At 39.6% G+C, this 25960-nt stretch overlaps 1 protein-coding gene across 4 annotated transcripts; it reads left to right on the top strand.

Moving 5' to 3' along the window:
* Nucleotides 1-610: 610 nt before the first annotated feature.
* Nucleotides 611-25269, top strand: C1GALT1 (core 1 synthase, glycoprotein-N-acetylgalactosamine 3-beta-galactosyltransferase 1). Of its 4 annotated transcripts, XM_070424317.1 has the most exons (5): nucleotides 611-763; nucleotides 11079-11315; nucleotides 14807-15474; nucleotides 22317-22542; nucleotides 23231-25269. In XM_070424317.1, exons 1-4 carry the CDS (start codon nucleotides 757-759, stop codon nucleotides 22500-22502), a joined length of 1098 nt encoding a protein of 365 aa, XP_070280418.1. In that variant the 5' UTR covers nucleotides 611-756; the 3' UTR covers nucleotides 22503-22542; nucleotides 23231-25269. The 4 variants fall into 4 exon arrangements, with proteins under 4 accessions (XP_070280418.1, XP_070280417.1, XP_070280419.1 ...); XM_070424316.1 differs by having other exon boundaries at nucleotides 22317-25269; XM_070424318.1 differs by lacking the exon at nucleotides 611-763 and adding an exon at nucleotides 1200-1280 and having other exon boundaries at nucleotides 22317-25269.
* Nucleotides 25270-25960: the final 691 nt, after the last annotated feature.

Here is a 25960-nt window from a genome sequence, read left to right on the forward strand (position 1 = left end):
TCTTATCTTGCCGTATTTCCTGTCATTAAGGCCAGAGAGATACTGGGAAAAGAGTGTGTGTGTGTGGGGGGGGGGGGGGGGGGGGGGGAGTGCGGGTGAGGTGGGGGAAACGGAGAAAAACAAGGTAAGAGCAGGCTCCAGGTCAAAAGACTCCTGCAGGGCCAGATCCTGCCCTCAGACCAAGGTCCACAAGGCGCCCCCAGTTTCAGTCCCTGCTGTTTCACTGCTTCAGTCCCTCTCCCGGTCCGGAAGCTAGTGCAGGACCCCGCAGCCTCGGAAGAAAGGCGAAAGCCAGCAGAGAGGGGCGGCCAGTGGGCTTCCACTCCGGCTCCCTGAAGACCCAACTTCCCAGACGACCTTCGCCCGAGGGCGGGGCGTGCGCTCGGCGGCCAATCCCCGCGTCCGCACGTCGCCGTAGCCCCGCCCACTTCGCCCCCACTAGCTGGGCTCTTCCCTGGGGCCGGGGACGCGGCGGCGACGTCACCGCTAGGAGACCCCTGGGTGGCGCCTGCGCCGTTGGCGGGCCGCGGCCTGGACCGGCTGCGGGGAGGGGCGGTGCGAGAGGGCGGGAGCGGGCGCCGGGCCCCCCTCGGCCGCCGCCGCCGCCGCTGCTGCCGGGGAGAAATCTAGGCGGCAGCGGGCGGCCCCGACTAGCGGCCACGAGCACTTCTGCGGCTGCCGAGTGGAGCGAAGGTCGCCGGTCTCGTGTCGTTCTCCTCTCCGCCCCCCAGGAGGGGCGAGAGGGAGTCGCCGCGGATGTCAGGTACGGCCGGCGGAGGCGCCCTCAGGCTGCGAGCCCGAGGTCTGGCTTCCCCGCGTCCTTCCCCGGCTCGGAGTGTTGGCGGGGGGAGCCTGGAGGGTGGCACCCGAGCGCGGGCGCCGCTAAACAGGTGTCTGGGAGTCGCCGCCGGGACTGGGGGCGTGCGGGCTTCTGAGGGCGGCGCGGCACTTCCTGCGCCCGGAGCCTCTGCGAACCGCGACTGGGTCCGCCTGCCCTGCCGGCCGCTATTTTGTTCAGTTGTTGCTTCCTCTTCGCCGCGGGTCCTTCCCTGTCGCCCTCGCGCGCCTCTCTCCTCCTCGCGGCGCTACCCTGCAGTCGACCGGCGGCGGCGGGACCCCGCAGCGGTCCTGCCCCTCCGCCCGCGGGTCGAGCGGGATCGGCGGCTCAGGTGTGGGCACCTTCCCCGGGAGCCGCTGACTGCCGCGCCAGCCGGGCGCCCGGAGAGCGGGCACCGTCCCCGAGTGCCGGCGGCTTCCTCCGGGCTGTGGCGGATCTTCAGGTTTGTCGGGGACACATGCCCCTTTTTAAGTCCCCCTGGCTTGGCGGGGTGACCGAGCCCGGTGTGCCCTGGGCACTTGCCCGCGGGGCCAAGGAGGAGGAAAAGGTTTCCTTCTCCTCTTCCCCTTCCCCAGGTGCGAGTTCATTAGTAGGTGCTGCCAAGGTGGCCATACAGCTGGAGTTTGGGTAAATTATATTCTCTTAAAAGATGACCGTAATTTAGGGGCGGGGACTTACTTCTCCCTAGCGCTTACCCTAACGCCTGCCTATACCACACGCGCTGGAAATGGTGACTAGACTCATGATCTGGTTCTCTAAGCTCATTATAGATATTGTGGCATATCCTTTTTACGTTTTCGGGTCGGGAACTGTTATGCTAAACCATGGATTGATTCCATTATGAAATTTAAAAGTTAGTTGTAAAAGTTGGGACTTGAATGCGTTAGAGTGGGGGTGATTAGGCCGAGGTGTAAGGGACGGAAATAGGTTCGTGTGCGACCAGCTGGGCGTAGAACAGAGAGCCAGCTGTGCTGGGCACCAGGAGCAAGCGTCGTGCGTGACTTCAGGGGGTTTAATTAAGTGTAGACGGTGGGAATCTTGAGTTTCTCGTGTCTTTTTTTAAAAATTTCTTTATTGATTAAGTTATTACATATGTGTCCTTATCCCCATATTCCTTGAGTTTTTAAGAGGGGTTTAGACCGCTTTTTACACCTTTATCAGATAAATGTCAGATGAGCCTTGTGTTTGATGCTGTGGGCTTCTAAGTATCGTGTATAGTAAACTAGACGCATTTTCTGCCTGCCTTATTGTGTATTGATGATGTGCAATTTAAGTGAATATAAAGTTTCAAGTTACCAAACAGTTAACTCTTTTTTACCATATGTTCAGTAAAATAATGATTTAGTCAGGAAAGTATGACTCATTAAAGTTCTTCACAGGAAAAGAGTATGGTTTTTTAGTACTAGTGGAGAACTATTAAATGTCTCTCTCAAATTTGGTTGGAATGTTTCAATGAATCTTTTCACTTAGGACTCAGCATTTAAAAATATATTTTGTGGTTACTTCCCATTTAAAGTATGTTTTGTTTTTTTTTAAAAAAAATGCTTTTTGGTATAGATTATATATTGCTGAGTAAATTAAGTATTCAGAAATTCTTGGAATTCTTAGAATTTTATCACAGACTTATTTAGGAGTACATATAATGAATTAATGTTCACTTAGTCATGGCAATACACAAGTTTGTCACTAGATATATGCCTTTTACTATATATTTGTATATTGATTTGTGCTCACTAAGATAAAAATTGCATCATATATAGCTTATGAACTTTACAAACCATGGCAATATAAAATAGTCTTTGTGTGGTAAAATCATTGATTGGAATTCTTGTGACAGTACAGGCATAAACAATCATTAGATGGAAATGGACAATCATGCTGAATTCAGTTCAGATTCACTTACAACTTTAAGCTTCCAAGTATAAGTATGTGACTTTTAGAAGATTTGTTGAGATTTAAGTAAAAAGGTTAGTATACAAACTAACAAGATTGAAAGAAAGGCATGACAAAATTCTTTTACTGAAAATTCAGTGGGATTAAGGTCATTCTTCTAAAAGAAGCAAGAAGAAAAAATGGGGAGTTGTTCCATAAAAAGAGAAGTAGCATTTTATCATAAAATCTAAATGTGTATCTAATGTGTACTTAAATTTTCACTTTGTACTTAAATTCAAACATAAGTGCCAAAATCTGTAATGTGTGAAAATAGGAAATGTGTCCGACCTTTTGAGAAAAAAACTCCTGTGTCACAACTAGGGGGAGTGCTACTGGCATCTTGTGAGTATAGGCTCCAGATGTTGCTAAACGTTTGACAGTAAACAACAGCCCCCACAACAGAGAATTTATTCAGCTCAAGATGCCAGTTGTGCCAAGTTAAGAAACCTTGGCTTACCGGGACTTACACAGTTGGGGCATAGATGGTGGAGGGAAGAGGGTGTTTGTTGTGTAGACAGAGAAGACAATAGGAATAGCGGAGCTAATTGCACTGGGATATTTGGCAAACTAGAGTTCAGGATTGCTGAAGCATAAATTATAAGGCATGGAGTATTAACATATGAGGCTGGAAACCTGGACAGAGTCTAGGTCAAGGAGGGGCCTTATCATGTCCTTAGTTTTTGTCTTGTAGGCAGTGGGGTCCCATGGATTGATAGAGTTCAACTTTTCATTTTAGATAGGTCATTCTGATAACAGAATGGGAATAAATTGAGGAGAGATAGCCTTGAGTTGGGTAGACTGGTGAGCTATTGCAGGATCTTAGGGGAGAGAGGAGGGTCTGAAATAGGACAAGTAGTAAAAATGGAGAGGAGAGGATGGATTAGAAAAATATTTAGGAAATAAAATTGGCAAGATTAGGTAATTGGATGTGGGGTAAAGTAAGGAGAGTGTTAACAGTGTCTCCCTAATTTTTACTTTAAATAATCCAATGGCTCCTGGTGAAATAGGAACCCATTGGTCAGTAATTTAGGTAATTACCAGTAAATTAGGTAAGATGAGCAGGCTTAAGGGAGGAAGGCAGTGAGTCACTTTTGGACATGTTGAATTTAACATGCCTGTGGTCCAGGTGGAAATGCTTTGTGTGTATATAAATCTGAAAGTTGGGGGAACTCTGGAAAGGATCAAGAGATCTTTTTGTGTAACAAGTGTGGGAAATTAGTGCAATTTAGTTTTTCTTATATTATTTCATTCCCTATATAAAATATCTACCTTTATTTAAGTTTTGTCAGAAAAGTAATAGGTATGTACTTGATTTTTAAAAGTAAAACATAAAAAAGTTATAAAATGCAAATAAATTTGTCCTTGCTGCCCATGCCACCCAGTCTTAATTTCCAGAGGTATCCCTTGTTAAATATTTTGTATTCAGTAGTTCCCCCTTATCCATGGGGAATATGTTCTAGGACCTCCAGAAGATGCCTGAAATTGTGGATAGTACCAAACCCTGTTATACATACATACTTTGGAGATATTATGAGTTCAGTTCCAGATCACTGCAATAAAGCAAGTCATAATCTTTTAGCTGGTGGAGGGTTTTGCCTTTAATTTGTTAAAAAAAAAAAAAAAAGGCAACATCTGTGAAGCACAATAAAGCAAAGTGCAATAAAATGAGGTATGCCTGTATATACTGTTTTTTTCCCCTCAGCATGCATACATATATACATAACTTCTATGGTTTCTCTTTGAAAGCAACACTACTCTTGTGCTTTGGGGCCATTATTAAGTAAAATAAGGATTACTTCAATATAAGCACTTCCATACCAATACCAATTCATCTGATAACCTAACTACTAAATGCCTAACATGAGGGGGAAACATTTACAGCCTAGATGTGTACAAAGGGATGATTCATGTCCTGGGTGGGACAGAGCTGGATGGTGCGAGATTTCATCATGCTACTTAGAACAGTGGGCATTTTAAAACTTACGAATTGTATTCTGGAATTTTCATTTAACATTTTTGGACTACAGGTAACTGAAATAATGGAAAGTGAAACTGCAGATAAGTGGGGGGGGGGGGGGCTATTGTACATCATTCTAGAATTTTTTATATATACAGAAGCATTTAAAAAGCCAAATGCAATCATACTATACAGACTGTAGAGCTTTGTCTTAAAAAATAAATCTTTTATCTTACATGGGTGTTATGAGAGAAAATAAGTGAAAAGAGTAAAGTGGAGATTAATGGTTATAGAGCATCATCTCTTTGATATAAATTAAAGGATGTACATACATATATGCTTATACAGGCATTACTTTTTTTCCATGGATACATAAGAAGCAGTAGTAGTTACCTTTGGGGAGAGCTAGGTGTAGAGGTGAAAAAGAAAATGTTATTATTTCTGTATAAACTAATTCCTTGTCAGTAAATAAACATTGCTATGGCTACCAAGAACATCTTTCAGATTATGTCCCTAAGAGAAATTTCTGGTTATGAAATGATAGGTCAAGGCATATAAATTTCAAAAATTTAAAAGATATTGCCAGCCCTAGCCAGGTTGCTCAGTTGGTTGGAGCGTTGGTCCATACACCAAAAATTTTTGGATTTGATTCCTGGTCAGGGCACATTACTAGTACATAGGTTGCATGTTAAGTATCTGTTTTTATATTAGGTTGATCTTTTGTTTTTCTCTTTATGATACTTTTTGTTTATTTTGGTTTTTTGCTGCACATATTTTTTTTAACATTTAAAAACATACCTTTGAACCAGCAGTTTCACTGCCAGAAATTTATCCAATGAGTAACCTCATGCAATTTAGTCATAGCTTTTGAATTTGGGGAAGATCTCAGTTCTTTATATAAAAATATAAAAATAGGTTTTCTCCTAATTTTGTTTTTATTTTATTTTTTTAAATATTGAAATCTTAGAATCATTTGGAATTTGAAAGAGAAAGGTAGGGATCCATCTGTGCTTTTTACTCTTTTCCCATATGATTAATTCAATATCATTTCTTGAATGAGCCATCTTGATTTGAAATGCTATGTGGCTTATGTATTAAATTTCCATATGTGCTTGTTTTTCTAATAGATTATTTTGATCTGATAAAAACCAAGAGGGCTATCTTTGGGCTTACAAAGGTAGGTTAATTAACTTGCTATGAGAGACTAAACACCAGAGGAACTGTCAGCATTTCACTAAATAAAGAAGGGACAGGGCTATTATAGGGTTTTGAACAGTGGGGTTTAGATACAATTTAAATGAATCAATATTTGATAGGTTTAAAGCACAGGGAGACTGTGTGTCAAGGAGTTAATTAACATCAGGCATAAGCTAAGAAGCTCAGTCGGAGTCCTGTTGCCTTGCAGACTACAAAGTTAAGATAAATGTAGAATGTTGTGTCTGAGAAACCCTTATCTGACTGATTTGGAAATTGAGGCTGCTTCTGTTAAATTAATGATTCATCATCCATGCAAGAGTGGGATGTTGTAATATCATTGATAAACTTTGTGACCGTCTGGTTATAGAGAAAAAAAGTTTCTCAGTGCTATGTCTTTTAAATTAAAAAAATTTTTTTTACAGATTTACAGATACATTGATATGCCTGTTTGACCTGAATATAAAATTATTTTTATTACTATACCACCATTTATTGTAGCTAATATATTTTAATATTTGGTAGGCCTAATCTACCCTCCAACCCCCAATGTGTCCCTTTCAAGAATTTTCCAGTATACTCACCTGCTTATTTTTCCAAACAGCATTTAGAATAATTTCATCATTATTAGATTTTTAAAATCTTGTATTTAACTGGGTCTGGTAGGGTTAGTTCACCTCCATATCCCTTTCCAGAATTTCTCATGTTCACATGTTTATTTTTCCATACTATGAATACTTTATACCAAGTTGTTTAACTTTTAAAAAATCTTATATTTTTGTTGGGGTGAATTACATATATAGGTTAATTTGGAGAAAATCAACATCTTTATCGTTGATTTTTTTCCCATTATTTTTTATTATGGTAAAAGACACATAAAATTTACCATCTTAACCATTTTTAAGTGTAAGTTTCAGTGGTATTAGGTACATTTATATTGTTGTGCAACTGAAATGCTATACCCATTAAACAATAACTCCCTGTTGCTTTCCCCCTCCCCCCTAAGTCCCTGGCAACCTATTCTTCTTTCTCTCTGCATGATTTAAAAAAATATATATGTTTTTATTGATTTTAGAGAGAGGAAGGAAGAGGGAGAAAGAGGTAGAAACATCACTGATGAGAGGGAATCATTGATTGGCTGCCTCCTGCATGTTGGACCTAGCCCTTTTCGTCAGCAGGCAGACGCCCTATCCACTGAGCCAAACCAGCTAGGCTTAAGAATTCTTTATATATTCTAAATACTAGTTCTTTTGTTAAATATGTGGTTTGCAAATATTTTCTTCCAGTTTAGCTTGTCTTTTTAGTCTCTCAGTAATGTCTTTTGTGGAGCACCAAGTTTAATTTTAATGAAGTCCAATTTATTAATCTTTCCCTTTTTTGGATTGTGCTTTTGCTGTCAAGTCTAAGGATTCTTTGCCTAGTTCTAGATCAATATTTTCTTTTGTGTTTTTTTTCCCCCTAAAAGTTTTATAGTTGCATATTTTATGTTTAAGTCCAAGGTTCATTTGGAGTTAATTTTTGTATAAGATGTGAGATTTAGGTCAAGATTTTTTTTTTTTTAATTTTTTAAAATTTATTTATTTATTTATTTATTTATTTCTGGCCTAGAGGTGCCCAGCAACATTTATTGAAAGTCTTATCTTTCCTCCACTCAGCTGCATTTATACAAATATCAGTTGATATTTGACGTTATACATTTATCAAATATCTATTTTTCAGTTGTCTATTCTGTTCTATTGGTCCATGAGCCTTGTACTCCAGTTCTATATAGTCTTGATTTCAGTCGCTATAAGATATCTTAAATTCACGTAGACTGATTCCTCCCGCTTTATTCTTCTTTTTAAAAAAATTGTTGAGCTATTCTGATTCATTCACCGTAACATATACATTTTAGAATAATCTTGTTTATACAAGAAATCTTGAAAGAATTTTCATAGAAATTGAATTAAATCTGTGTATCCAATTAGGGAGAATTGACATGTTTACTATGTTGAGTCTTCTATTTCATGAACATAGTCTGTCTCCCCAGTTTTTTTAGTTAAGTCTTGATTTTTTTTAAATCAGCATTATTTAATTTTTAGTCATACAAGGTGTGTACATGCTTCCAATTGTTTTATGTTTTTCATAATGTTTATCTTCAAAGGGATCATTGAAAAGAGGGCAGTCATGTCAGAAATGTTTAGCTAACATTCAAAGTTTGTTTAGATTTATTTAATTTCTCTTTTTTCATAAATTCAAGGAAATCTAACTTAATATGTTAAGTATTTAAAATAGCAGGACTATTTTGTAAATATACAAATTTACAAGCCAAATTTTGTAAAACTATAGCAAAATGGTGAAGAGTTTGAAGTTTTTTTTTTTAGCCTCACCCAAGGATATGTTTATTGATTTTAGAGAGAGGAAGGGGAAAAGAGAGAAACATTGATGTGAGAGAGAAACATTGACCAGTTGCCTCTCCTACCTGCCCCGAGTGGAATTTAAACCTATAACCTACATATGTGCCTTGACCAGGAATTGAACCTGAACCCTTTTGGTGTACAGGATGACACTCCAATCAGCTGAGTCACCTGGCCAGGGCAAGAATCTGAACTCTTGATTTAGATTGCTAATGTGATCCTGGAAAGGTTACTAACCTCTCTGTCTGAATTCATCTAGGAAATGGGATCAGTGGTCTTTAGTTTATGGTTTAAGGCAGTGGTCAGCAAACTGCGACTCGCGAGCCACATGTGGCTCTTTGGCCCCTTGAGTGTGGCTCTTCCACAAAATACCGACTTTTGCGCATGGTCCACAAAGTTTCAATCGCGTGCCAGGGAAGACCCTGTACATGCGCACCCGCACGTGGTATTTTGCGGAAGAGCCACACTCAAGGGGCCAAAGAGCCACATGTGGCTTGCGAGCCGCAGTTTGCTGATCACTGGTTTAAGGTAATCCATATAAAGCTCTTAGTACAGGAATCAAATCTTAGCTATAATTATCTCTTCTTCTTTCTCTGTCTCTGTTATTCATAAAGACTAGAAGCCTGGTGCTCGAAATTCGTTGCACGAGTGCGATCCCTAGGCCTGGCTGGCGATCGAAGTGTGAGCATCTGGTGTGGAAGGGCAGGTCCCAGCTGACCTCTGGGCCCTGGGCAGCACCTGGGCCCCTGCATGCCCCCCTCCGCCTGAGTCACAGCACCCGAGTCCCCATGCGGAAATGCACTGAGTGCAGCCGGACACCACGGGTCGGGGCGCAGCATGGGCCTCTGGGCCACCGAGTGGTGCCACACCAAAGCCGGAGGGGGGGCAGCGTGCTCTCTCCCAGCTGGCCTCACAGACTGGCTCTTGCACAAACCCACAGGGAGCCCTACCAGCCCCTGTGGTCCCAGCAGCTGCGGCCCGGCTCACCCGGAAGAGGCTGCGTGGGTGTGGGGCGAGCTCCTCATGGGTGCCTGGCACCTGAGCACAGGGTCTTCCCTGGCACACGAGCCCTGGTTTTCTGGGAGAGGGTAGCAGGAGGAGTGAGAGTGAGCTCAGCGGACACCTCACATTCTCACTGCACCTCCATCCCCGTCACCCCCACCTTCAGGTAGCCAGCGAGAGGTTGCAGCCCCCTGCCCGGGCTCCGCAGGAGGTTGGTCACCACCACCTACTCCCAGTTCCCCGTCCCAGCCCAGGGCCCAGCCTTAATCGGGTAATCAGGGCCTGCCAGCCACTGGTTGCCATCTGCAGGCAATGGGTTGGGGCCGGCCCCCCCACCTGACTCTCTCAGAGCCTTAGAGCCCCGCCCCCTGCCACCGCTACTGGTTGCCATCTGTGTGTCCTGCCTTGGCCTGGTGCTGCCAGCTCACCTGCTCCACCAGCCCGCCTCGGTCCCACTCTCGTCGGGGCCCATCAGGGCCAGCAGCGCCTCCAATGCTGTGTTGCCAATGCCCGCCATGTTCTGTGCCACCCGCTGGTGGTCAGTGCACATCATAGTGAGTGGTCGAACTCCTGGTCGAACTCTTGGTCGAGAGGACAATTTGCATATTAGGCTTTTATTATATAGGACTAGAGGCCCGGTGCATGAAAATTCATGCACTGGAGGAGGAGGGTGTCCCTCAGCCCAGCCTGCTCCCTCTCACAGTCCGGGAGCCCTCAGGGGCGGGAGGCGACCCGGCGATCAGGGGAAGGCGATGCCCCCATCACACCTCTGCTGCTGCCACTGCTGGCAGCCCAAGCCTCGGCCAGCCCTGGTTACCTGAGCCTCGGGCGGCCGTGGGCAGCTGAGCAGCCACCATCCGAGGCTTGCTTGCCTCGGGCGTCTGTTGGGCAGCCGACATCTGAGGCTTGCCTGTGCCTCAGGCTGGCCCTGGGTGGCGGGGGGGCTGAAGGCAGGTCCAGCCGCACTGTGCACCTGCCACATCCCCGGCTGGGCTGAAAGGACTGTGGGACTCTGGCGGTTGGTGCAAGGAGCGGTTGGACCCGCCTGAGGGCAGGTCCAGCTGCATCGTGCACCTGCCACCCCCCTACCCCCCCCACCCCCCGGTGGGGCTGGAAGAACTAGGGGATTCGGGCAGGGCTGAGGGGACTGGGCACCACCATCTTGTGGCTATGGGCGCTGCCATCTTTGTGGCGGCATGACGATCAATGTTCATATCCCTCTTTATTAGATAGGATGTTATTCATCTCTGTAATGATATTCATCAAAAGTTATTTCTAGGATTTAGAGTGATTTCTTTCTTCATGCAGTGCTTTATTGCTTGCTTGTTTTTTGTTGTTGTTGTTGTTGTTGTTTTAAACAAAGAATAATACAAACCTTTTCCTTAAAAAATAAAGTAAAAATATAAATTTTAGTTGTCCCAGCACTTTGCATCTGTAATTTCAGTTGTTGAGCCAGGAAATTTGTATTTTTAAAATGTTCCTCAAATGATTTTGATTGAATCATATTTTCCCATACTTGTATTTACCCATGTCCCATCTCAACAATGATTATTCATTTTTTGACTTGTCCATAATGTGCTGTTTTAGCAGTAAATTCATCCTTTTATCTCCTGTGCATAGGTAGAAGTTAAATATTCTTAGATATGTTCTCTTATATGAAAAGAACTAACTTTCCAGTATAGCTAAAAGTTAGCAGACTTTTTACTTTTGGTATGTATAATGCTCTATAGTTTATAACATCCTTTTTTTTTTCTTACAGAAATACACTTTTGGGAAATGGCCTCTAAATCTTGGCTGAATTTTTTAATCTTCCTCTGTGGATCAGCAGTTGGATTTGTTCTGTGTTCTCAGCTATTTAGTATTTTGTTGGGAGAACAGGGTGACACCCAACCTAAGATTCTTCATAATGATCCTCATGCTAGGCATTCAGATGATAATGGACAGAATCATCTAGAAGGACAGATGAACTTCAATGCAGATGTTAGCCAACATAAAGGTATGGATTACTTTATTAAGGAGTATTTTTCAGTATTAAACAGTATTTTTCAGTCTATGTAAGTATTGAAGGAATTGCAAAGAGTTATATGAATTTTGTTACATCACAGTATATCTTTTGATAAAAGTGATCTTAATTTTAGATGTTAAATGACAACTCTCAGTTTGCCTCAGAAGAAGGAAATTGCCAGACAAACTTAGGTAGTAAAATATTGCTTTTGAATTTATTTTTTAGTAGAAATAGTTCAGAAACTGTAATTTGGCAAAAGGCAAAACTTTTAAGTCTAGATTTGTTTCTGAAAATTTTTATTTAGTCTGATTGTGTTACCATGGTTTATATCTGCATCTTTGTTTTTTGCTATCTTGTTTTGGTCTTTGTTTTTGCTTAGTTGTGTTTTCTTAGAGAAACACAAGAGGTATACATAAATTTTAATTTATAATTTTATCAATAGTTAATATCACTTATCTTGTTTCCTTTTTAGAAGCATAAAGAACTAGGGAATTAAAAAACTAAGGGTGTGTTATAATGACTTCATTTTCTTCTTGCCTCATATCTCTAACTAGGTTTTCTCAATTGAGCCCTCTGTGTGCCCTTTAAATGTAGGCTTTCTCCAAGTCTCTGTCCTTTGGCTCTTCTTTGCCTGTGTGATGTCATCAACCCCCATAGTTTTAATTCCCATCTCTCCCTTATTGTCTTTATCTTTTACATATATATATATATTATTGATTTCAGAGAGGAAGGGAGAGGGAGAGAGACAGAAACATTCAGTGAGAGAGAATCATTGATTGGCTGCCTCCTGCACGCCCCCCAGTGGGGATCGAGCCCGCAACCTGGGCATGTGCCCTTGACCAGAATTGAACTCAGGACCCTTCAGTCCAAAGGCCAACGCTCTATCTACTGAGCCAAACCGGCTAGGGCTATTGTCTTTATCTTTAACCCAGTTCTAGACACTATAAAAAGGCATTAACACAATTCAAAGATCGCTGCAAATTTTGTGGTTTATTTGACAGAAAAAAATGCAACCAGTTTGAAAACAATTAGAATTCTAGGATGCAGAGGGTCCTCATTAACAGCTATTTCTGTTATCTTTCTGGCAGTAAATTATTTCTTTCCTACCTCTCAAGTGGTGGTTGTAGGGCAAGGTGTCAGATCTTGGTTGAGTTTTGTGAACTAGCAAGCACATTACAACTTATTTTATGTTGTGTGAATGTTTATATAACAGTGATTCAGCTCTGAGCAGGTGTTCTTATTGTAAAGCAGTTTAATCACTGTGCATTTGCTCTGTAGCATTGCTATAGGTCTTGAAATGGTCAATTGGATTGAGGCTCCTCTACTACTAGTAAGCTGTGCTAGGTTGACCTTACTGCAGGCACATATATTAGGTACCTAACTTGTCCTCCTCCAAGGCCCACAAAATGTAGGGTATGCTAAAAGTTCTGTTCCTCTCAAATTTAACATGCAAATGAACTCCTTTTCTTTCCTACTTCTGAAACTTACTCTACCTTCTGTATCCCATATATATTTTATATATCTTATTACCATCTGCCCAAGTCAGAAACGTTGCAGTCATGGTAGATGCTTTTCTTTGCTTACCAGTCAATCACATTTGTCACTTAAATCTAGCAGTTCACTTTCTTTACCGTTTTTCAGATTTCTTCTCTCAATCTATAGTGCTTTTCCCCTGATCAGGCCTCAACCAAACTTCACCATGCCTTTTGTCCTTTCTTTAGGTGAGCATCTACTCATTTAAAGATGTATTTTCTGCATTATCTCTTATTTTTGCTGATATCGCTTTATCCCCCCCTTCTTTGTTCTAGCCAACTTTCCATTGCACTGCTCCATAGGATTTGCCAGCCACTGCTTTCTTTTCCCACAGCACATCAAACCCTTGGTACATACCTCAGAAATTATAGCATCTCTTAGTATGTGGCAAGTATTGGTTTGCAAATGTATCTTATTCATCCTGTTATCTCCTGGGCTAGCTCGTGCTTACTACAAAGTCATTAATGAGTGAGTAATTGAAAGAATGAGAAAGAATATCTACCAACATGGGGAGAAAATTTTCTTGCTCTTAGTGAAACATATTGCAGATTCCTGCCTCCACCATCATCTTCCTTTTCCATTTAGGATTTGGTATGTCTATATAGCTAGGAAATTGGGCTCCCACGTATAAGAACCATGAATTTTCTCTGATTGAAAATAGGGTGATTTTGTCCGTTTTTAGATTGTGAATTCTTGATATTTATTGGGGCATAAGTATATTTTCATGTCCTTTCCCAACCTTGCCTTCTATTCCCTCTCAATCAGTTACCTAGAAATTTATGTCTTTAGTTGTTACTTTTTCACAGGTGTTAGCTTTCTTAACTCACTGGTTGACCTTAACTTTAAGGATGTGCTTTCTGAGGATTATGCCTAGAGCATTGCTATACAAGTGTGGTTTTGCAGACTCATGCTGGTCCACAAGTAAAGAAGTATTGAAATCACGATTAAAAGACATTTTATGGTAATTTGACAATAATTTTGTCTAAATCTAAATATAAAAATTTACTAGGGCTTGGATTTTATATATGATTTTTATTTTTCAGTATTTCATTTTTAGCATGTTTGTAAAAGTATAGATTTCAAATTATTGTATATAAAAATTGGTCCTTCACAAAGCACTGATTTAGAATCCTATAGTTGAACTCTTCCTCTGCATATTGTTACTCAAAATGTGGTTTTGACATGACAGCCAGTGAATTGTTTGTTACTTACCTGCATCCAGATAAGGAGCTTGCACCAGGATATAAATCATTTCAGCTCACTGCTTAGGACTTTTGTAGAGGTGGAGGGAGAAGCAAAACTTCTTCAATGAAAACATTAATATGCTGCTTTATATTCTGGCATATGCTCCTTACACATTTCTTTGCAAACCCATACTTTAAAAAACACTACTCTAGATGATCTTGGAAATACTACCTCTTCCTATTCATGTGTTCTTTTTCTGACTGGTGGTTTTGCATTTTGTAATGAGATATAGTACTATTGGAAGTAATCTCAACTCTGTATTAACGCTTCTTCATGAAACTGGGGTAGTTAGGAAAACTTTTTTTAAAAAGCCACCTTAGGGTACTTATGGAAATTCATAACAGTGGACTCTTGTGAGCTTCAAAATAAACTGCCACTTCAGCAGCATGTCTTTCCTGCCTTTCAGAGTTTATTCAGAGCAATGAAAAATTATTGAAAAATTGAAGTCATAGTGACAACTCTTGTTAGCTCCACTGATCTCCTGGATAAGATTGACATGAAACCAATAGATCAGAATGACAGTTCATATTAGGTTGAGCTTTGTTTTCTTTCAGTTAAATCACTAATGGTAACTAGGTAAATAGAAACAGGGACAGGGGTTGGGGTGGTTCTTTGATACTGCTTAAGAAAATGTCTTCTTCAACATAATTTATTTGGATTTCACATTATATGTAAATGTAACTTTGAAATTTTCTGTTTAATAGATGAGAACACTGACATCGCTGAAAACCTCTATCAGAAAGTTAAAATTCTTTGCTGGGTTATGACAGGACCTCAAAATCTAGAGAAAAAGGCTAAACATGTCAAAGCTACATGGGCCCAGCGCTGTAATAAAGTGTTGTTTATGAGTTCAGAAGAAAACAAAGACTTCCCTGCTGTGGGATTAGAAACCAGAGAAGGCAGAGACCAGCTATACTGGAAAACAATTAAAGCTTTTCAGTATGTTCATGATCACTATCTAGAAGATGCTGATTGGTTTATGAAAGCCGATGACGATACATATGTTATACTAGACAATTTGAGATGGCTTCTCTCAAAACACAGCCCTGAAGAACCCATTTACTTTGGGAGAAGATTTAAGCCCTATGTTAAGCAGGGCTACATGAGTGGAGGAGCAGGATATGTACTGAGCAAAGAAGCCTTGAAGAGATTTGTTGATGCGTTTAAAACAGAGAAATGTACACATAGTTCCTCCATTGAAGATTTAGCACTGGGAAGATGCATGGAAATTATAAATGTAGAGGCGGGAGATTCCAGAGATACCATTGGAAAAGAAACTTTTCATCCCTTTGTACCAGAGCACCACTTAATCAAGGGTTATTTACCTAAAACATTTTGGTATTGGAATTATAACTATTACCCTCCTGTAGAGGTAAGTTTAGAAATTTTATTACAATATAAATATTTAGACTGACTTTTGCTTACTTTAAAAAAAAACCAACTAATATGTGTATGTTTCTTTAGTAACACTGAGAATCTCCTTTAGTCTTTTTATGTAGAGTGACAATATAACACAGTAAATAACAATATGAGTGTCAGCAATACTCAGTCATTCAACAAATATTAGTACTACTATATGCCAGGCACTGGGACTATAGCAATAAAAATGGCCAAGTTCCAGTTCTCATTAACTTTATATTCTAGATGAGGAGACATAGAATAAACACACGGACTAATTAAGATATAATGTGATTCTAGGTTGTGGTTAGTGTCCTGAAGAAAAAGCCATGCAAGGGGATGCAGAGTGACACAGAGTAGAGTGGGGGTACTCTAGTTTGGGTGGTTAAGAAACAATACATCAAAAGACTCTGAGGTTCAGAAAGACCTACTTAATAGTTGAATGACGTGGTATGGACAGAATTTGCCTAACTTCCTAGCATCATTTTTCTCATTTGTAAAATGGATATGATCTACCTTTCTCATCCAGTTGTAATTACAGTGCAGTGCAGTGTCTATCACACAGTAAGTACTTAATAAGTCTTAGCTCTCATTTGACACCTTAACTTATAAATTCTTGAGAATTTTAAATTACATTATTTTATTAAATTTTTCAGATGTAAAAATATTTGAGAAAAGTATAATGTCTTGTACCAACAAACCAGGTTTACCAAATATTAATCTTTTGCTACATTTGCTTCAGATTTTTTTAAAAGAAAAAGGTTATAGATATAGTTGAGGCCTGTGTATCCTCCCCAATCCATTTCTCCTACCTCCTTCTTCAAATAATATCATGGATCTAATATTTATCATTGCCAGACTTGTTTTTATGTTTTTCCTACATGTTTATGTGTCCATAAATAATATGTAGTATTGTTTTACAGATTTTTAAATAAATGGAATTATATCATATAGTAAAACTTATCAACATTAATCTATGTATCTGCTTTATTAATTTAGACTTCTGTGTAATAACCTAATATATGAATGTACTGTAATTTATCCATTCTCCTGCATATGAACATTTGATAGACTGTTGCTGGGTTTTCACTGTTATGACCAATTACAGCAGTGAATGACTGAAAGAGTCCAGGCATCACAAAACCCAGCTTTTATACTCAGTTCTGTTATCTATCCTATATAATAAAAGCCTAATATGCTAAGTGTCCGGTCATCTGGTCAGCCATTCAGCCAATCAGAGCATAATATGCTAATGATATACTAAGGCCACCCAACTGCTCGCTATGACGTGCACTGACCACCAGGTGACAGTTGACCGGTCGACCAGTCACTATGACGTGCACTGACCACCAGGGGGCGGATGCTCCGACTGGTAGGTTAGCTTGCTGCTGGGGTCCGGTCTATCGGGACTGAGCAAGATGGGCCAGACACACCCTGGAGCCCTCTCACGCACCCTGACCCTGATCATGCACCGGTGGCCTGCGCCCTCTCGTAATCTGGGACCTCTTGGGGGATGTCTGAGAGCTGGTTTTGGCCCAATCCCGCAGGTCAGACCAAGGGACCCCACTGGTGCACAAATTTGTGCACCAGGCCTCTGGTCTATGTATATAAAAGCCTAAGCAACTAGATGACCGGACAACCAGCCCATAGCTATGATGTGCACTGACCACCAGGGGTACAGACGCTCAATGCAGGAGCTGCCTCCTGGTGGTCAGTGTACCCCCACAGTGGGAGCGCCGCTTAGCTGATGGATGGGCGCCAGACGCCAGGCTCACAGATGGCAAACATAGCTGCAGCAGCACAAACCTCTCCCGCCTCTGCAGCAGTGCCACCAAGTGGCAGCAGGCTCAGCAGGCTCAGCAGGGCCAGGATGAGTGGGAGCAACGCCCCAGCCGCCTGCTGCTTCGCACACTTTTACATCCCTCAGGGCCGAAACCGGTAGTCTGACATCCCCCAAGGGGTCCCGGATTGTGAGAGGATGCAGGCCAGGCCTCTAGTTAATTAATAATGCCTCTAGGCAAGTTACTAGAATCCTGTGCCTTCTTTTCTCTGGCCCTATGATAAAAATAAGATACGTCATGCCATCATTCTCTTCACAGACTAGAACTTTTTTTTTAATCCTCGCCTGAAAATATTTTTTAATTGATTTTTAGAGAGAGGGAAAGACAGATAGAACTATCAGTGTGAGAGACGCATTGATTGGTTGCCTATTGCATGAACCTTGACCAGGGCCTGGGCCCAGAAGGAGCCTGCAACTGAGGTATGTGCCCTTGACTGGAATCAAACCCAGGACCCTTCAGTCCACAAGAAAGGCCAGCACTTTCAAATCATCACCAAAATAGTAGTTCTTGACCAGGGGCTTTTTTTGTTTGCTTTCCATCCAGAGCAACCTGAAGTTTAGGTATCCTAACCAGGAATCAAACCTGCAACCGATGCTCCAGCCGAGCCACCTAGCCAGGGCTTATAGTGCACCTTTTATTTAAATTGTAGTCAGTTTTAAAATGGATGGCAAAAACTAGTTTTTTATGTAAAAATTTATTCAGTTATATTGAAAACTATAAAATAGATTTGGGAGTGCCAGTACTGACCCAGACTTCCAATGTTGCCTCTTCTCTCTTAGAAGATTCTATATAAACCCAATGTGAAATCAAACTTCTATTACTCATCCATTATTTATTACTTTTTCTCCCTGAGTTACTATTTTAAAGCCATCCTAAATATCATACATACATTCTCTGTAGTACTCACTAAAAATACAGTGTAGAAAAATTTTATATAGCAAGTGAGAGTGTAAAATATTCTAGTTGATCGGAGTTTATGGTCTTAAGTTGGTTGTTCAGAACTTTACTTTTCATACAGTTCCCTTCTCATTCCACCTTCTCAATTCCCTATAAGTGAGTCTGTTCTCTAGAAATAGACTTTTCACCAGAGAATTTGCAGTCATAATATAGTGGATTTAAAATAGACGTGTGTGTATTTATATTTATATGTAAATACACACACACACACACACACACACACACACAAAAGGAGTAGGCAAAAATAGGTTTACAGTTTAGAGTATCTGAAACAGTTTATCCTTGTATTATTTTATTTTTTCCACTAGAGGCCTGGTGCACAAAAATTTGTGCACTCGGGGGGTGGTCCCTCAGCCCAGCCTGTGCCCTCTTGCAGTCTGGGACCCCTCAGGGGATGTTCACCTGCTGGCTTAGGCCCACTCCCCGGGGGATCTGGCCTAAGCTGGCAGTCAGACATCCCTCTGGGAGCCCTCGGGGGATGTCCATTTGCCAGGGGGGAGCAGGCCTAAGCTGCAGTCAGACATCTTTAGCACTGCTGAGGTGGCAGGAGAGGCTCCCACCACCACTGCTGTGCTGGCAGCTGTCAACCTGGCTTGTGGCTGAGTAGAGCTGCCCCTTTGGGAGTGCACTGACCACCAGGGGGCAGCTCCTGCATTGAGTGTCTTCCCCCTGGTGGTCAGTGTGTGTCATAGTGACCATTCATTCCCAGTCGTTTTGCTGTTAGGGTCAGTTTGCATATTACCCTTTTATAGGATAGAGGCCTGGTGCACGGGTGGGGGCCAGCTGGTTTGCCCTGAAGGGTGTCCCAGATCAGGGTGGGGGTCCCACTGGGGTGCCTGGCCAGCCTGGGTGAGAGGCTGATGGCTGTTTTCAGGCTGGCCAACCCCCCCAGCAGGGACCCTCACCCCATGGGGGTGTGGCCAGCCTGGGTGAGGGGCTGAGGGCTGTTTTCAGGCTGGCCACACTTTTTCAGGGTAGTGGTCCCCACTGGGGTGCCTGGCCAGCCTGGGTGAGGGGCTGAGGGTTCTTTGCAGGCTGGCCAAGCCCCCCAGCGGGGACCCTCACCCCATGGGGGTGTGGCCAGCCTGGGTGAGGGGCTGAGGGCCGTTTTCAGGCTGCCCACAGCCCCTTCAGGGTGGGGAAGTCCCGCTGGGGTGCCTGGCCAGCCTGGGTGAGGGGCTGATGGTCGTTTTCAGGCTGGCCAAGCCCCCCAACGACCCAAGCTCCCAGCCTCTCCTTTTTTTCTTTTTTTTTTTTTCTTCTGGTATTTATTTATCTTCTATAATTGAAACTTTGTAGCCTTGAGCAGAGCTGAGGGCCGGCCAGGGCAGGGGGGAAGCTTGGCTTCCTCCATCGCCAGGGGCAACCCAAGCCTCCTGCTGGCTCCAGCTCCATGGCCGCTGCCATCTTAGTTGGGTTAATTTGCATACTTGCTCCTGATTGGCTTGTGGGCGTGGCTTGAGCATAGTGGAGGGATGGTTAATTTGCATGTTTCTCATATAGGCTATGAACAACTGTAAACCTACTTTTGCCTATATATATAAATATTTCCTTCTACATGTGAAATTGCCTCTTTCATAGGTCAGAAATGATTAAATATGACTTATTCTATTATTTTGTCAGTTTCATTTACATTAACTCTAATTCATCTGAAACTTACTAGCATATGATGAGGTAGAGAGCTCCTGATTTTTAAAAAATTGTTAACTAATTATTTCAATACCATTTTTTCATTACTGATTTAAAATACCTCCTTTATTATACACTATGGTATAGTGTAGGATCGATCAGTGTCTTAATTTCAAGTTCTGTTCCATTGTTCTATTTGGTTTTGGCTCAGCACCATATGTTTATAACCTTGTAGCTTTACAAAATATTTAAGTTATTAATCTAAGACTGTTCTGGCAACTCTTATGTCTTTTTCCTTGAGTATAAATTTATTAATTTAAGGACAGTGGACATAATTGCCCAGGATTTTTTAGTTTGCCTTTTAGGTCCCCTAGTGAAGTTTTATAGTTTTCTTCAGAATTTTATTCCTTCTTAAGTATTTCCCTAGGTATCTAATATTTTTGTTACTCTTCTACTTAGACTCTTTCTTAAAACTTCTTAGCCTATATATATGAAAGCTTTTGGTTTTTTAAAGCATCTTTAAAATCTGGCTCTGTTCTTAGATTCCTTATTTTGGATGATTTTTCACTTGACTCTTGAGTTTTTTAAATAACCATAATAATATGCAAAGAACTTTTTTATTTTTAATAATTATGGCTGTTTTATTATATTTTGTTGCTTATAATGCTTAATAATAACAGTATCCTGACCATCCATTAAAAAGCAATAATACAATAGAGTGTAACATAATTAATGCAGTAAATCTTGTAAAAATATTATTACAATACTTCAGAGTCAAATAAAATTGCTTCCATAGAGGATCTGCAATTTAAAACTAACTGCTATTGTTCTGGTTTTTTAGTTCAATATGTACTGGCCAGTATATAGCCACTAACATTAACCATTGAGCGCTAGAAATGTGACAAGTCCACATTGAGATGTGCTTTAATTATAAAATTAATGACTGATTTCAAGGTCTTAGCACAACTGAAAAGAATGATTTCATTAATAATTTAAAAAATATTACATATTGAAAAAATAATATGGATTTATTCAGTAAGATTAAATTACATTAAATTAATTTCACCTACTTTTACTTTTTAAATGTGGCTATTAGAAAATATTAAACTACATTATGTGGTTCATATATACCTATTGTACAGAGGTAATCACAAGTTGACTTACAGTTTACTTTTCATATTTGTTTCTATTATGTTCCCTCAAGCTTTAAAAAGTAGGCACCAGATAATATTTCAGTGCCTACATATTTGTCCAAGATTTCACAAACAGTGTTTCAAAGGAAAAGTTGAGAATCAGGCCAGAGAAAATACAATGAATAATTCTTGATAATTTTTAAGCATTGTCAGCTGCATACTTCCAAACATAAATTATTAAATGTTCAATTTTAGTAGGTCAATATGAATATTCTGTGGTAACTTACCAGACTGTCTTTCTCCTTGGGTCCTTGCAAAGACATTAGATAGGATCCCAGTTTTGTTGGAGTCACCAGAAACATTCTCCAGATACCAGTTCTAATCCCCAAGTGACCCATGATTGTTTAATTCTATGACCAGGTTTTTTCCCCCAGTTTTCTACATTTTTATGCATTTTCATTCCTGTTTGTTGTATTTTTATTTTGTTTTGTTTTAAACTTGTTCTAATACCAACTGTATTAGGAATGTATGAGAATTACATAAGTGTGAATGAAGGTTTAAAACTCTGACTTACTGAGGGCCACCTGAATGTGATTGTTCTATCAATAATAGCTGACATTTATTGAACATATATTATAGGCAAAGCATAGTCCTAAGCATTTCATGCACATTATCTCCTTTAACCATCTTTTGCAGATGGGGAAATTGATGCTTATAAAGATTTAATAACTTGCCAGTGTCATACACCAGTAGGCAAAATTTGGATTCAAACCTAGGTTTGACTCAAAACTTCCTCTCCTACTATTTGGGTTAATGTGTAGATGAAGTATTAGATTGCAGACATATAACTGGCAAGGCTTTCTAGTTACTGAATGTTCTGAAGGTACCTTTCTGGAGCTCAGCCAAACGAAAATTGATAGTGAGAAAATTATGAAGAGAAAGCAAAACTTGAAGAAATAGAGCTTTATCCTTTGTATTGAAAAAAGTCTCAAGATTTTTTTCTGCTGAAACACTGTAGAGTAAGAGAATATTATTTCAATTTGAAATGCTTTAGCAATTTCATATTTGGTTTTAAATCAATAGGAACTTTAAAAAATCCTTTCTTCCAGGTCTAATAAATTAGGTGTCTCTTTAAACCCTGCCTGCTTTAATTATTGGATTCTGTTAAAGTTAGTGTTTTCTTTATCACTTTGTGCATACTGTATTTTAACAAAGTGCTACTTATTTAATAATGTCTGTTTCCTCTACTTTTTTAGGGTCCTGGTTGCTGTTCTGATCTTGCAGTTTCTTTTCACTATGTTGATCCTACAACCATGTATGAGTTAGAATACCTCGTTTATCATCTTCGTCCATATGGATATTTATACAGATATCAACCTGCCTTACCTGAAAATATACGGAAGGAAATAAGTCAGGCATACAAAAATGAAGATCCAAAGTAAAATTTGGGAAACCTTGAAAGAAAAGCATAAATGAACAGAGGTAAAATGTCTGACATTGCACTGAAGAAGAACTTCTGCGTTTCTGATGTAGAACACTGGAAGCCCAGTGAAGAATTCTAAATGAACATTCCGTATTAGAAATCTTTCATATGAATGCCTATAAACTGAAGCTTTAATAAGCTGTGAAGTCTGTTAAAATGTGTTTTGATACAGTAATATATATATATATATATATGAAAAACTTGTGTTTTTATAATGTTGGTAAGGCAGAGGGGCTAAAAAGATTTTGTTGCCTGTTTCTGACCACATGTATTATTTTAACTGGGAAGCTAAAACTACACTGTACCATATTAATAACACACACATGATGCTAAACAGATCTGCCTTAAAATTTTAGAAGGAAGTATTGTTGTTCAGTGTTGTTTATAAACTCAAGACATGAGTTTATATTCACAGTATGGTATAAATGAACCCCTCCTCTCCCAACACATACCCGTGTGTAGTTTTGGCTAATCTAAATTTTGCTGTGACTATTTAAAATTGGCAGTATTTCTTTCAGAAGAAGGTAGAATAAGAATGGCACTCATTCCAATGCGCATTAATAAACCACATTTTGAAATGATCATGGACCTTGATTATAATATATATATATATATATACACTTGGTTCTAAATAATAGTTAACCGTTTATAGGCATACCTTGTTTTATTGCTTTATGTGCTTCACAGATGTTGTGCCTTTTACAAGGCAAGAAAAAATTTTCTCTCAAGATAAAAAAAAGATAACGACTCGCTTTATTGCGACACTTGCTTTATCGTGGTGGTCTGGAACTGAAACCGCAGTATATCTAAGGTACTATGCTGAGTCGCCATTGTCTCTTCTAAATATGTTTAACCATTCTTGGATACCATTTTCAACTATTAATATTTACTCAAAGCTTTAAAGCATTTGATTAAATATTTTGTTCCCATATTTACCCATTGTTAATTATGGGTAACTAATAAATAATAACTTTAATGCTGCTTGGGGAATGTTTTTTGATATCACTGCCACTCAGGAATTACTAAGCTACACTTTTAATTGATCATTTAAAACTCTTTCCAACTACATAATTATAGTTTTTTTCATTCTTATCCTGTTGAGAGATAAGAACTTGTTTTGTGCCTTTCATAACTTCTTTAAAGCAGTTTTAAAATTCATTTTTAGGATCTAAGGTGGTTGTTAATTACACTGGCAAAATAATTTGAATGCAAGATTTTGACCAGAGTTAATTAAAAATATTAGAAAATGCACAATGCTTAAACAAGCTGAAATATGTCAGGTATTAAAAGACAAAATACTTATTTTATGAATAATATCTAAATTTGATGCTGACTTATGTACAGGGTGGGGCAAAAGTAGGTATACAGTTGTTCGTATAGAAAATAATACAATAATTAATAAATAATACAAGAATAAATGCTATTTTGTCCCATCCTCTATTTGGGGATGATTGTATTGCCAATGGATAGATAATTCCAGTTGAGCAGAATACCCATTCAAGACTGTCATCAAAAACACATTCATGAATATTTTGTTCTTATTTTAGTGACCCTCTATTTAAAGAGTTTCTGGAAGGAAAAAAAAATTAGTTTTTGTTATCTTTAGCAAATTACCTGAGTGTATCATAACAATATTTTACAGACTTTCTATAAGATTATCATAAATGGTACAAATGATTTATATTTCTCTTATGTTTATCATGCTAATTTCACATGGCTGTCACACCATTGACTCTGCTGTTTAGCTAAATAGTTTATATTTATTGTGCCAAAACTATGACCTCTTTAGATGGTATATTTGAGAGGATGTTCATCTTAGTGGCCAATTATGGATACTATGTCTATGTAGTGAAAACTCACACCAATTTTTACCTATTAAATTGTTTTTTATTGTTTTCATGATGGTCATCTGCCAAAATTTTAAGACATTCATTCTGTTCTTGAACAGCTCTTCACTTTGGTGTGGATATGAATTTATCTGAGTCCATGTTTGCTACTTTTCTGTACTAGAAGTATAAATAGTTTATTATAAACATCCAAAAACCTTAAAATTTACTCAAAGGAAATGAACATTGTGATAAATCCTGGGGTCCTGAGTTAGACTACCTGGGTTTAAATTCTTGCTTCATCACTTACTAGTTTTGTAACCTTGAGCAATTTCCTTAATCTCTCTGTGCCTCAATTTCCTCATCTGTAAATTAGGGACAATAACACTACCTACCTCACAGGAATTTTATGAGGATTAAATGAGTGAATATATGTATGGCTTTTAGAATACTGTCTGGCCCAGAGTATGAAGCAATAAATATAAGGTTTTAGTCTGTTAACTTGGAGTGTAAATATTTGTTTCAAATGAATGAAAAATCTGCTTTAATCAAATCAGATATTGAAGGAAATACTTTATTCATTTCTTAGAAGTAATAGCTAGTTTTTATCTGATGCATATTATATGCCAATTACTGTGCTTAGATACTCTTTGTACGTTAGTGTTAATCCTCACAAATTGGATGCTATTCCCATATTATGGATGTGAAAACTGAGGCTCAGAGTTAAAGTACATTTTCCACTGTCACAAAGCTAATAAGTAATAGCTGGGATTTCTACTCAAAGCCTATGTGTTCTTTGTACCGTATCAGCCCAGAGGTTAGTCATTTAGCATTTTTTCCATTTTTACTTACTGACATGTGATACATTGGCCAATAATAGTAAAATTAACCAACTTGTCATGATGCTTCTCAGATTGTGGTTTTTATACTCTTACCTGGGAGCTTGTTAAAACACCAGTTTCAAGACCCAAAGCCCAGAAATTCTGAATCTAGCATGGGGCCCAGGACTATTGTTCATTCTTACTAGATACCCTTAGACTGTGGTTCTCAAAGTGTGGTCTAAATCTACAATGTATCAGTATCATTTGGGAAATTGTTGGAAATGCCATCTCCTGGGCCTTGCTCATACCTACTGGAGCTAGAGTTATGTTTAAACAAGCCCTTCAGGTGAGGCTTATTCATCCTAGTTTGAGAACCTGATAAGCTCTATGTGATTCTGATGCAGGTGATCCTTGGAACATACTAAGGATTAACTGCTGTGTAAGTAAAGTATCTTTCAAAGATTTAGATAAGGCATTTTAAAAATAAGTGTAGTCCAATATTACACTATATTAAATGTAAAAGACTTTAAAGCTGATTTAAAGGATCAGTGGATCATTTATTTTGGCAAAATTCTTTAGCTTCTTCAGAGTGACTAACATCAGGACCCACACAGTAAAATCTATAATTCTTTGAGTTTAGGAATTTCACATTAGTGCAGGAAGGGTTCATTAAGTAGTACTAATTCATTAAAAACATCCTAAATGAGTGTCATCCCAAATGCCCACTATTGTTAATAAAAATGTTTAAATAGAGATAGCAAAATACTATT

The sequence above is a fragment of the Myotis yumanensis genome, unplaced genomic scaffold, assembly GCF_028538775.1.
Source record: "Myotis yumanensis isolate MYYU_CA2020_CCGP unplaced genomic scaffold, mMyoYum1.0.hap1 SCAF_9, whole genome shotgun sequence".
Classification (NCBI taxonomy): Eukaryota; Metazoa; Chordata; class Mammalia; order Chiroptera; family Vespertilionidae; genus Myotis; species Myotis yumanensis.

What these genes read in the sequence shown, in the direction of transcription:
- C1GALT1 (XM_070424316.1), top strand. An exon ending in AGATGTTAGCCAACATAAAG is followed by an intron (nt 11,316 to 14,806) that starts GTATGGATTACT and finishes TCTGTTTAATAG; the next exon opens with ATGAGAACACTGACATCGCT. An exon ending in ACTATTACCCTCCTGTAGAG is followed by an intron (nt 15,475 to 22,316) that starts GTAAGTTTAGAA and finishes CTACTTTTTTAG; the next exon opens with GGTCCTGGTTGCTGTTCTGA.